The sequence below is a fragment of the Penicillium cataractarum genome (assembly GCF_028827025.1).
Source record: "Penicillium cataractarum strain IBT 29864 chromosome Unknown utg000005l, whole genome shotgun sequence".
Taxonomy (NCBI): Eukaryota; Fungi; Ascomycota; class Eurotiomycetes; order Eurotiales; family Aspergillaceae; genus Penicillium; species Penicillium cataractarum.
Window position 1 is genome coordinate 519,625 of NW_026622741.1, and position 13,304 is coordinate 532,928.

At 49.1% G+C, this 13,304-nt stretch overlaps 2 protein-coding genes across 2 annotated transcripts; one reads left to right on the forward strand and one right to left on the reverse strand.

The window, feature by feature from the left end:
- Positions 1 to 6,990: 6,990 nt before the first annotated feature.
- Positions 6,991 to 10,202, forward strand: N7496_005960 (DNA-directed DNA polymerase POL5; the record flags this gene model as incomplete). Its single annotated transcript, XM_056698889.1, has 6 exons — positions 6,991 to 7,362; positions 7,430 to 8,015; positions 8,073 to 8,869; positions 8,935 to 9,237; positions 9,292 to 9,836; positions 9,866 to 10,202. The coding sequence occupies 6 exons, from the start codon at positions 6,991 to 6,993 to the stop codon at positions 10,200 to 10,202; spliced, it is 2,940 nt and encodes a 979-aa protein (XP_056554302.1).
- Positions 10,203 to 10,515: 313 nt separating this feature from the next.
- On the reverse strand, positions 10,516 to 11,710 carry N7496_005961 (uncharacterized protein; the record flags this gene model as incomplete). The annotated part of the gene is made up of 3 exons (XM_056698890.1): positions 10,516 to 10,847; positions 10,902 to 11,188; positions 11,247 to 11,710. The coding sequence occupies 3 exons, from the start codon at positions 11,708 to 11,710 to the stop codon at positions 10,516 to 10,518; spliced, it is 1,083 nt and encodes a 360-aa protein (XP_056554303.1).
- Between the last annotated feature and the right edge of the window lie 1,594 nt (positions 11,711 to 13,304).

A 13,304-nucleotide genomic window follows, 5' to 3' on the forward strand; every position in this document is an offset into this window, starting at 1 on the left:
GAGCCTCCGACACATGCTCATCCTGCACTGCGGAGGTGTAGTAGTTCAGGTACGATCGCTAATGGTATGCAAGCACCACTGTTGCAGCCTTTTTCACCCCCTTCTTTAAATCTTTTTTCGATTTTCTCCGGCTATCCAGACTCAGTATTGATGTGCACCTAGGGGGCTCTGTATGCCCGTGGTCTCCTCCCCGTTTTCGGCCCCAGCGGTTGCCCGGACTCCCTTGCCGCCCATCTTTCCAGACTACTGGCTGCACAGCAACCACAGCGCCTATCAGCGTTCCCCGACCCTCCGAATTCTCATTCTTTTTCGGGCTGGCTGAGACGCTCGGTGCACCCCCGTTCACTAGGAGACTGCTGGGTTTTTACTGGGAGTTTAGGGCAATTGGCATTAAACCTTCTAACCGTTCCCTGCAAAAATAGGTAAGCAATCAGCACGCCAGCAGAGCTAGACAAGACTATGATTCCTTGGCAGTCTCGGACTTTTCGAGACAGCATTCAATAGCTTAGCTTCTCCAAATCCTGCCCTTCGTTGCTTCTCCTCTTCCCCCTGGCCTATGCCATGAAACTAGCTTCTTCAAGATATGGGGAACAACCAAAGAAAGTCAGCAGCCCTAACTTCCTCGGTTCCAGATTTTCAGAGAAAAAACCGTTGTACTGTAGGTTCTGACAATTTTGTGCATGGCCCTTTTTTCATTTCCTCACTAAACGTCTTCTATACCATTTATACCATACATCGTACCTAATCATAATTTCCTTCAACTCCACGGCCAACGGAATTATCCATCCACCTCCCAATAAAACCGCCTTTCGGTGCGTCTTCTATGGGTCTTCCGTATCCACCAGAACCAAAGACTGGTGTGGTTTTTTTTTTTCTTCTTCGTCTCACGCCGTTCCCGTGCCGTTGCTCAGGAACCAGCTCAGCTGAAAAGAAAAAAAAAACGGAGTCAGATCGAGGCTAAGAAACACCAAAGGATCCACTATGTACTGTGTTCCACTCGGTCGGAAAATAGAGCTCAGAAAACCTAAACGAGCTCGCTGCAAGTGATTTCCGAGGATCGTCCCCTCTATATGCAAGGAAGCATAAATCTTGTCCTGGGGAATAGAGTCAAAATGCCATGAGGGGGGGATTCATACTTGCTCAATTGGGATAGCTAAACGTCATTGGGTGTTCTAATCATTCCAGTTTTGGAGAACGGGTGTACAGTACAGTAAGTACTGTAAGTCTTCGGATAACTATGAAACGGACCATCTGACCCGGTCGCACGGTTGGTAAGTATCGCCCGAGTAACCCCGACGAACTGGCCAAATCGCTTCTCGCTGATTAGTTGACGGGCGGAAGCCTCGATCGGGCGAACTGGTGAAAGTAAGAGTCATGGACTACTGTAACTAATCCAGTGTAGTTAACCACTGTAAGTAAGTTCGGAGGACGATCAGTTACCCCCTGAGGAAGCCAGGCGCACGCAATCCGATCAATTAATGAAGTCGAGTGCATCAAAGGTTAAACAAGTTCAACCACTTACTCGGAAGGGGAGATAAGCTACTGAGATTCTCCAAGTGAACCAAATACCTTGATTGGCCGGACACATATAAGCATCATTGTAGGGGGGTCGTCCCTGCATGAGCCTTGCCCAGGGTCGGGTCTTACGATTCTACTACTCCAGCATGTACTGTACTCACTGTATTCGATCTGTATGCACGTACTGTAGGATAATTAATCCCCACGATATGCGGAGGAATCGAAGCCACGCACAATCTTGACGAAAGGGTAGCATCGGCTACAGAATGGCAAAAAGATTAGTTCATTCTTGTCAAGCCAACTATTAAATCTAACAAGATCCTGCCTTGATTTTGAACAGTATCCTCCATACTCCATACTTCATACTATACGGAGTAATCAACCCACCGAATCTCTGGGGTAGATCAGATCATACCCGTGACATGCCCTTACTTGAAAGATCGTCCACATTCTCGTTGATCAAGGGCCCCCGCGAGGGGAATTCAATGTCGCGCATCCCTTTCATCCACCCCCTTGGTAGCACGGTGCTAAGCGGTAACAATCAACATTTTAGCTCGCAGTATTAAGCCCTGCCGGCCGCGAGGTACCGTAGTTCATTGAAACCCTCGTTCTGCCCTGCTGACTCCGGGGTTCAGCCGACCATCTCACACGGGGCAACCATCGCGTTTCCTGAGGGATTCTGGGGTTGCTGCGGTATTCAGTTCGCATTGGGCAATGATGAAAGCATTGACAGCATCTTGATTGTGATGATTACGATGTTGAAATCTTGGATCCGATCGGAGTATTCGGGGCACTGGGCCCAGCGTCATTGTTAGGACTAACCGTGCAGCGAGACTCTTGCCTACTATGTATAGATCAGAAAGGCAGCATCGACTCGCTCAACACCTCAATGCTAATTTCAATTGGACAAAATAGAACTGACCCAGCTCCGCTAAACAAAGCCGACCGTTGATCACCTCGGCCAACCTCACAATCTTACTGTTCAACGGGACGCCCGTCTTTGTGATGATATCTCCTAATATGGCATCACCACGACCTCCAGCACCAAACAACATGGCATCATCAAAGCAACCCCGCTCCTCCATCAATAATTCGCCACCATGATATCAAAGCGGCTCTGGTGAAAGAAGCTGAAACGGCTAGTCGATGGAGTCCTCGACAAGGCCAACCAGTGGCAGTGGGACTTTCGATCGTCCTCCGAATTGCTAAATCCTGCACCCCACGTAGCGCGGTCTTTGTGCTATTCTGGGCTCGCACTGGCTCATCTCTTGTCCTGCTCTTTGCGAAACGCCGACTTCACCGTCTCCCCCGCCGTGAGCCAGCTCGGTCGAGGCCCGTCCGCTTGCATCAGCTTGAAGTCGTGCGTCCCCAGAGTGCATTGTCTTGCAGCGCTCGTGCCCCTGTCGAGTCTGTCTGCAGTTTCGAAGAGGGTTCAGGATGGTCGGGATGCGATGCGGTGAACTCCTCGCACTATCCCTCAATCAATCAATCAATAATGGACCGACCCCATATTGGCCCGTGGAACTACGTCACTCTGCGGAGTATATTCTCTATCTTGTTCTCAAGCTCCGAGCTTGACTGGTCATTGCAAGTCATAATGCCTTCATGACGTCTCGAAGACTCTTGTTTTAATGACAACAGTCATTGTTTACGAAACGCGTCGCTCGTTAAGGAACATTGTTTTGATTTAGTGCATTAGGGCCTTTGCAGCGCTCAGACGGTCAAATAACCGCCCTGCAACCCTCGAATTGTCAACACCAATCAGATTATCAAACTGACAAAGCGGCTGCATTGAAAGACCGATAATCCAGCACTCTTTCTTCGTCTCGACCAGGGTGTCTGGTCGGGGATCCCGATCTTCCTTTGGCTTTCTCGCAGCAATCGCACCTTCTCTTTCGTTTAGGCTGCGCCACTGCCCGCAAAGAGTAAAGACCCAGACCTCTGGTGGGGTCAATCAATCGCGATGATGTGACCCGTCAGCTGCGTCAGAGCGCCATGTGCGCCCTCGGCCAGTCGCAATCGAGTCTCGTCGACCTTCCCAGCTGCGGGGTTCATCACATCTCTCCTCCCCGTGCCATGCCCTTGTCCATCTGCAGCCCAGACATCTGGACCGCTTCTTTTCCCCCCTCTTCTCCGTGGGTCATGGCCCTATCGTGATGTCAGAATCGATCCAAGTTCCCAATCGCGTAAACAAAGCAAACTTTCCAACGCGAACCGGATGCGCAATCCCGTGACCGGCATCCAACCAGAAGCCTGGAATCCGGTCGAGTGACATCAGATGATAACATCAAAGACCCAAACCCAAACACAATCAACGATCGTGGATCTTGTTTCTGGATTTTCTGGAAAGTGGTGATGTTTGTTGTTTTGGCTGACGATAAGTCACCATGCAGCCCTGCACTTCTCATCTGACAGTCCCAATACTTGAATTACCCTTACCACAATTACCATCTATAGTCTTCATTATGAGATTATCTCATCTCTCTCCCCCTCAATCTCGGTCCTAGTATCCCTGTGAGCCTCGAACTATTCCCTACGGGGTATATCTCCTCCACTCCACCCTGGATAAAAGCGCAGCCCCCATCTTTTCTCAAGACGCCCCCCCCCCCCCCCCCCCCCCCCCAATTTGTCACTAAAAATTCTCCAGTTCGGCGCCGCCGATCTGCGGCGCTATTGAAAATGCCCCGGCTGCCATCAGTCCCCATCACCCACGCCGCCCACGCTCCTCGGCTGCGTGCCCGTCAGCCGCCTAGACTTGGAAGTGGTCCTTCCGCCCCCTAATACCCCTCCCCCTGGCTACCATGCAATTACTCTTTCCAGCCTTGTCAGCCTGAGCAAACTTTAGCAAAGCCTTATACGAGGCTGATATAAGTACTTGCTATATGAAGGTCCGAAGGACAACGGAGAATTCCGTCTTCTCCCCGTTCATCCTAATTCAAGCGTTTACGCACTGCCCCGATCGTGGCACGGGATGGCCGGTGCTCCATCGGCTCCGGATTACCATTTCGCGCCGTCGCTGATAGATCACAGATGGTTCGTCGCATCGACGGACTAATTGTGAGCTTGCGGTCGAGTAGCGCGGGTAATTCACTAACTAGTTAATTAGTCGCTCGCAGATTCCGAAAAAAGAATGGGGCTCTCATTCAGCCCGCCTCACTCGATAATTTAGAATTACTACGGAGTACTGAGTACAGTAGTCATAATCCAAAATTCGAATACTTTACTTCAATAATCCCACTCAAACCCCCACAGCAACCAAATTTCATTTCTGTACAGACTCAATTGCTTTTTCCCTCTTCCAGTCGTACAGTTGACCTGGCACTGTGATACAACGCCCGGTCAAAAAAGCAAAAAGCAAAAAAAAAAAACCATCCTCCATCTTCGCACCTCGTTGCCTCATTTTACCAGAACCCCTTTAAATAGTTTCCCGCTTTTCCCACGCTGATCGCTAGCCCGCGGTTAACTGTCAACCGCACCGCGCAGGATGGGCGTCTGCATGGTTGACCCCACGCAGTTCACTCCACGCCGTGTCAGTCGCTATCGTGTGCCACATTGATGCAGGAGAAGGTTAATTTGTGGATGGAATGAGGTGACCTATATGAATCTCAATCAGTGGATTTTGGTTACCGTGGTTGCCAGTCGTGCATTACACTCCGTATGAAGTATATTGTTGTGTAGTGTATACTTCGGATTCGGACTTTCAGGTACGGAGTATATGTAAACTCTGTCTGATAATATTCCGTTCTGCCATGCCGTGTGAGTCTCCTTGCATGATACCAGTAGAGTTGACAGCTACGATGCGTGGATGATCTACTATCTACATTCTACAGTATGTAGTCCGTACTTTAATCACCATGAACATGAAACGTGGTGTGTGACAGTTGAGGTTGAGGTGTTATCTTCCACTTCCAATATTAGACGCATCTCTGCCTTGGGTATACATACACACCACACCACCTTCCCAAACGGGCCCATTTCAACACATCAGATTTCGATATCTCCAATTCCTAAATTTCAGGCCAACCATTTGCGGTCGACCTTTTGCTTTTCTGTATCTTTTCTTTTTCTTTTTCCCCTGCCAGCGCATCGATGGATCCATAGAGTCCATCGAGTTCACCGTCTAACAATATTTAATCCACCACGCTGTACAAATAGCTCCCGGCTACCCAGACAACGAGGCCAATCTTTCCATCCAGACCCTCCGCGGAACGCGGCTCGCGCAGCGAAACCCACAATAACGGACTACCTACGGAGTACAGCACACCACAGCACATACAGTACCTACATACATACTGTACTACTAACTAACTAGCTTTCGCGGGACATGGACTATTTAGTCGGAATTTCATTTGTGCCGTCTTGGTCTTGAACAGCCCCGCGGTCTGGATGCTCCGTTGCTTGGATGATCGAGCTCATGCGCTCATACTCATGCTTGGATATTCCTGCTTGGCCGGGTTGTGCTGCAGCAATCTGACGACATTTTTTTACCCCTGAACACCTCTCACAATGAACTGATCAGATTACGAGGCAATGGGCGGCGGGTTTTTGGCAGGAATTGTTTGGAAAGAATGGGATTTGAAAGATTTGAATGAACAGGTAATGACATGAGTGAAATACTCGGATACTCGGGCGTTTTGTCTGCTTCGTTTTTTTGTGGTCGGGTTGTTCGGGTGATGGGTTAGTATGGGGGTATGAGAGTTCCCGGTTGTGGTTAATTGGGGGGAAAACTTTTTAGTTGGAGGGTGGACTGATTAGGTTGGGATGCGAGATGTATGGAATTACTATCGTTCCGGGTAGTTTGGGATTGCTAAAGGCCTTGAGGCTGGTTCAAGGTTGGCATTTAGTATGTAGACTGTAGTCTTTCGACGTGTGATGATATATATCGAGGAAATCCAAATATGGAGGATGTCAATGGCTAGAATTTAAGATCGAGTTTAACACAAAGGAATAGGTCATCTAGGCAATGTTCTCAACTATAGATAGAATAGAAGAGGCTTATTTGTCCATGTTTTTGCAGCTTGTTCGCCCTTAAGTTTGAAAATATCTATCTGCTTGAAATCGGTACATAGATCTTGATGAGCGCTACAATCTGCGGTTGAATTTCTACCACGTCCAAACCATTCAAAATTAGCAGGACATTCCACTACTGGTGCAACATCCATTCCTTTAAAACGAGACCTAATTGATCAGCCTTAAATAAGATCTTTCTCAATAATCAACTTCGCAGTTATCCTCTTGCACTGGTGATGCCATGCGAGACTAAATTGATCAAGGACAGCTCTTATCAGCTTATCGGTCCACGCTAACCCAAAACAGGCAATACTCACCCAAATTTTCTGCGCCTCCGCGAGCAATGCTACACTGCTTCCCCAGTAAGGAGCAACGACTCAGCAGCTCCAATCTCAAAGCTGCAATTTTAAGAGCCATAGCAGCAAGCTAATTGGCTTCCGTTCCTCCAGACCTCCAACAAAAATGGGGTTCGACAAGTTCGCCACGAAAAAGCGCCGTCGCGAACCGTACAATGTCGACGTGAAGCTCGTCGAGATCTACGAGGATCTCGCTAGCGAGAAAGACGAAATCCGTCTGCGTGCTGCGCAGGGCCTCGTCTCGCAGTTCACTCCCGATAAGAACCCGACCGATGAGCAGATCAAGAAGACGCTCCAGCGACTGTTCCGCGGTCTCTGCAGTAGCCGCAAGGCTGCTCGCATTGGATTCTCCATTGCGCTGACCGAGGTCTTGACTCAGATCTTCTCGGCCCCGAGGGAATTCGCTGAGTTTGGGATTGCGGATGCGCTGAAGATTTGGGAGTCGCAGTCCAACTCTACTGGCAGTGAGACCGGGCAGGTATGTTGCCTCAAGGCCTTCAATGACAAGACGATTGTGCTAACATGAGACCTCTTCGGGGTTATAGGAACAACGCGATCACCACTTTGGCCGCCTCTTCGGTGCTGAAGCAATCATCAAGTCCTCCATCCTCTTCCAGCCCTCCACCCCGTTCACCGAATGGACCAAGGTCCTCGATCTCATTTTCGAACTCGCCCAGAAGAAGCCATGGCTGCGTGAGGAATGCGGTTGGATTATTTACCGCTGTGTCTATGATCTCTCCGCGCGCAAGATGGATGCTAAGTTCGTTGAGGCTGCCGTGGAGCGTCTTTGCTCCCATGACTTGGCCCGCTCTCCGGAGGGTGTGGCTGTCTGGTTGGCTGCCAAGGACATGTTCCCCAAGGCCGAGTTCCCTAGCAAGGTCTGGAAGCACGATGATCCGTTGGATCCGAAGGAGCGCGGTAGTTTGTCCAAGATTATGAAGGAGTCATCTGCTGAGCAGACCGAAGGCGAGAACAAGGGAAACAAGTCCTCTGGAGTGTGGAACTCGAAGCTTCATTTCGCCTGGGATGCAGTTATCTCTCGTACTAGCGATGTGACCAAGGATGGTAGCAAGTCCAAGTCCAAGTCTGCACGTCTCAGTTTCGTTGATTTCTGGACCGAGGTTGTCGACAGTAAGTCCAACGTGAAAACATTTTCGAATATCCCAGTTCTAATTTGATGTTGGTCAGATGGCTTGTTTGCCTCTTCTTCCTCGGACGAGCGCAAGTACTGGGGTTTCCTCCTCTTCAACAAAGTCCTGAACGAGGGCTCGCCCCAGCAGGCGAACCAGATCTTCACAAAGAACCTTGTCCGATGCCTGACGAATCAGCTCGCCGTGGAGGACCGTTACTTGCACCGCATGGCCGTCAAGGCCACCAAGGCCGTCCAGACTCGCGTGTCCAAGGAGCCCGGTTTCGCATCCGCCGCAGTCCATGGTCTGATGGGAACCAGCGGAATCGTCAACTTCGATCAAGCCACCAAGACCAAGACCATTGAGAAGATTGTTGCCGATGCCAACAGCGATGCTCTGGAGGAGATTATCCCCGTGTTCGAGAAACTCATTCTGAACCCGGGCACTACCGACGAGAAAGCCGCTGCCTCGAACCGCCAGTTCGTTGCCGGTCTTTTGTTGTCGATTGTGCGTGCAAAGGCCACCACTGGAAATGATGACTCCGAAGAGAACTACCAGACTGTTCTCGAGCAGATTCTTTTCATCTTCGTGCGCTTTGCGTACTTTATGGACAGTGCACCGGAGCCTGCATTGTCGCAAGCGACCCAGGAGCTGTTGCGCAACCGTATCAATTCTTCCCTGAACAGCCTGCTTGCATCTCAGAAGTACGCTGCCACGATCCCGTATGCTGTCGTGCGCCAGATTCGCGACGGTGCAAAGTCGCAGGAGCACGGCAAGTTTATCATCAACATGGATGATAAGCTGCAGGATTCGGTGAAGATTGCATTCAAGTCATTGAAGAAGCTGTCTAGCAAGGTATGTTTTTGGGCTGTCTTTGTTATAACTCGTTTTCTTCTATCTGTGCTAATACCTTCCCATAGGAGAAGAAGGGGGAGACTTCTAGCATTGCTGCTTTCAAGCTTCTTTACTCTTTGACTGTCTTGCAGGTGTACAGTGGTGATGCCGACGCTGTCTCTATGCTCGACGAGTTGGAGTTCTGCTATACCAAGTTCTTGGGTGATGATTCAAAGTCCAAGGATACTTCCGATGCCTCTGATGCCCTGGTCGAGATTCTTCTCAGCTTTGCCTCTAAGCAGTCTCAGCTGTTCCGCCGCATGAGCGAGCAGGTCTTTGGTGCTTTTGCTGACCAGGTCACCGAGAACGGCCTGGAGTCATTGATCTCGGTATGTGCTCTTAAAGTCGACAATTTCTGTGTTATGATCTAACCCTTCTTGTAGATTCTCGAAGCCAAGGAGAGTCTTGCTGGTCAGCAGGAGATGTTCGAAGAGCAGGATGATGATGACGAGGAGGAGGAAGACGATGAGGAAGAGGACGACGTTGAGATGATCGACGTCGATGACGAGGACAGCGACGTCGAAGTCGTCCTCGGCGGAGGCGCCTCCGACTCGGAGTCAGACTCAGACGAAGAAGAGGACGATGACAACGAAGAAGACGCCGCTGAAATAGCCGAATTCGAAGCCAAACTCGCCGCCGCGCTGGGCACCCACCGCGCTAAGCAAGACGACGCCTCAGACTCGGACTCGGACGCCGACATGAACGACGACGAAATGGAAGAAGTTGACGAGAAACTCGCCAACGTCTTCCGCGCACGCCACCAAGCCGCCTCCCAACACAAGGACAAGAAAGACGCCCGCGAGAACATGGTCAACTTCAAAAACCGCGTCCTCGACCTCCTGGAGATCTTCGTCAAGAAATGCCACTCCCGCCTCCTGGCCTTGGACCTCCTCCTCCCCCCCTCCTCAGACTCACCCGCCGCTCGACCGTGAAGCAGATTGCCAACAAGGCCAACAGCGTCCTCCGCGAGTACACCAAGCTGTGCAAGGGTAACGCGCTTCCCAGCATTGATGCCGAGGATGGCCCTGAAGCTATTTGGGAACTCTTGCGCGCTATTCACAAGGAAGCTAGTCATAGTGGACCGTCCGCGCATGCCACGGCTTGTAGCCAAGCTTCGTTGCTTGTGGTTAAGGTTCTGGTTGGACATGATAAGGCTGCGATCGCGGAGGTTGTGGATGTTTATGCTGAGACTCGCAAGGCGCAGTTGATTAGCTCTAAGTGCCATATCCAGCCGTCTTTCTTTACGGATTGGAATAACTGGTGTGTGTCTGTGAGCAAGCAGTTGAAGAACTAGGGGTATGAGTGGAGTTGGTGTATATAGATTATGTCTTTTTGGCATTTGTTATTCCCCTATCAAAAATATATGTTTCTATTCTTTTTCTAAAGAGAGGTTCAATTAGATTAGAATGTACTCGATTGTCTGTTGTTATTGGTTCCGGAGGCTTCCAAGGCCTTCTTGCGTATACAGGTGTTACGATGCTGGTCACTCCTGGGACTAACTTCGTGCTATCAAATGCAAGATATTCTGTCTCACAAGTATCATTTTTAGGTTGGTGAGATAGTGAGGGACGTTCTTATTCCATGTCAAGTAAGACTTCACTTAAAATTTAACCAACAGGCAGTTGCGAGACATCTTGATCCATCTGCCCTCCCTTAAGGCTCTTAATCATCTCATGGAAAGCCCCCGTCGAATCTGCCGCAACTTCTCCTCTCATACTAAACATATGCGGATTTTTCACTAACCTCTTCCCCAGCCACCAGAACTCCAACGCATGAACCATAAATCCCGACGGGCCTATAGATGATAGCTGATGCTCCGTATATTTCGAGTCCCATATAAGCTTCCACCTATCCAATGCACGTTCTATAGGTTTCAAGGTGTCTGGGGTATTGGTGATATTCGCAATTGCTTGGAGGTCGAATAAGACGCAGTGAAGTGCTATGGAAGAATTAGTTGGACAGATCTCTAGACGAGGGGGAAATGTTATCATACCACTTAGGATAAGGAATAATCCGAAGAGACTATTGACTTGTGGAGGCTCTGCTTCTTGATCAATGGGCTTATCCTCCATCAACCTTTGCACTACTGATCGGAGAGTCAATGGTGAAGCCTGAGATCTTTGATCCAAGGTAACACTGCTCGTTTCGTCTGGGTGGATCGCGTCAAAAATAGTATCGTGCATAGGAAGACTAAAGTCCGCTTCAAAGAGTCTGATCTGAGGAGGCGAGTGATAAAATATGACACAGTGGGCATCAACAAGATAAACCCATGCCATTACCCTACACCATTCATCAGCAAGTCTTGATTACATGGGATGGGATAAACGACACAACTAACCTCACAAGGGTCTCTTTGCGCAAATATTCCTCTAACGTGACAACGTGGCTATCAAGAATTGTATCGTTCACCATTTTGGTAAGATTCAACAATCGAACCACGAATATTAAAGCCGGTAGTCTCTGCACTCGAATCCGTCTCTTTATTTCCACTTTAGCTTGTGAGCCTTGTAGTTCGATTATGAGTATTGCCGCTTGAACAAGCTGTATAATTGCCGTGGAAACGACCGGATGGTCCTTCTGGCGTAACAATTGCTGGAATTCTGGTCCCTCGAAGATGAGATATTCAACCATACCGAAATACTCGCTATAAGCAGAGGCACTCTCGGGGGAGGCATACGTTAAGCCGAAGAGTAAGATAGCTAGAACGAGGGACCGGGATGCAGTATTGACGTTGAAGGAGGCTTTGTGGATGAATGGATTGCTGCTGTATGCATGTTGGAAAAATGTATCCACGAAGCGCATTATATTCTCCTCTGAGACGAATGCTCGGGTTTTTGTGCGGTAAGACTCGACATCTTGAACAGACGGGGCTGGAGCATGACCGAGATAATGAAAAAGCTCTTCACTTATTCTTGATAAGCTCGGATAGTCATCTAGACCATATAATAGGCCTGAATTCTGAGAAGTCATATCCAAAGCTGACGGGTTTATGAAGGCGTGAAAGAGAAATGGCCATGTTTCGGTAAACTGGCCCGACGGGCTCGCAGATCCGAATAGAATATCCTCTTGCTGCCCTGCTAACAGTTTGTGAAAGTCGTGCGGACAATTAAGAAGGAAGGAGATGGAGATTCGCCGCTGGGAGTTTTGATTAGTTCCTACTCCTGATTTATGGGCTGGATGGCCCGCCTGGTGCGATTCGGAGTTTTCGTGATCATGGCTGTCGTGCCCACTAGCTTGGAACTGCTTTGCGCAAGTGTATAAGCAATCTAGACCCTTGGACAGGCAAGTCTCGCAAGGAAGATCCCCATCGCAAGCTACACGCCCTCGTGCGCATAAATCGCAGGCTTTGCGCCTCCGGCCACGTTTTACCGGGCCAATTGGAATGTGGTCCTTCTTCTTGCAACTTTTCGAGTGACGGAGCAAGACATCACTTGAGCAGACCATCAGCGAAAGGAGCAAATTTGAACCACTTTATAAGAAGGGATACCTTCGCACGAATCGACGCTCACAATATTTACAAACAGCGGGTCTTTCGGATGAGTCTAAGTTGCTCTCGTCAGTTTTGGGAGCTTAGAAGCAGGCATCTTTGCTTACGGTTTGCTTCGTGTCGTCGTAAATGACTGGCACTAGAAAAAGGTTTAAAACATCGGTCACATCGTAGCCCCTGTCCTGAGACGGGAGCAGGCATTGTTCTGAAAATATCGTCATGCCTCGATGGACAAGATATAAGGAAAGATTGAGAAAGTGTTTCACGTTCTCCAAAGTGGTCTGTCCCAAGGTTTCGCCGCATCGCGACCGCTTACCGAACTGACCCGCCTTGCGAAGCGTAGATCAAACCCTGAAGGTCACATCAATTATCATCCGTGTATATTAAGACAATTCTCTCTTTTATGGAAAGATAATCCACTTCAATTCCATTTCTACTTCATCATTGGGGACTCCTGTAGCCCACTTGGAAATTAGTCGGGAAAACCCACATCATCCGGGAAAACCCACGTCTTAGTAGGGAGAAGTATATAACGACTCTAGGAAATGATTTTTTCATCCTAATGATAGACTTTGTTCAATAATTCCAAGAGCGTTCTGTAGCTTTGTCGAATCAATTTTCCTGGAACAGTGATCTTGACATCCTTCTTGAGTGACAACCGATACACACGACCCAAAGCAATGTCTTTTAGGTGCTATTCAAGAGCCATTCAAGGTATCTACTCTATTCTCTCCACGCCTTCCAGTCACTAACAAAGATCTCATATAGTTCGACTAACGCTCTACTCCCAAGTGTTCCTCCGTACAAATAGATCGAATGCATTATTACATTCACAGCACTTCGTGTCGAGCGGCGTCCTGGAGAACCGGGGCAATAGACAACCTTATTCAACACCCAAAGCAATCGAGG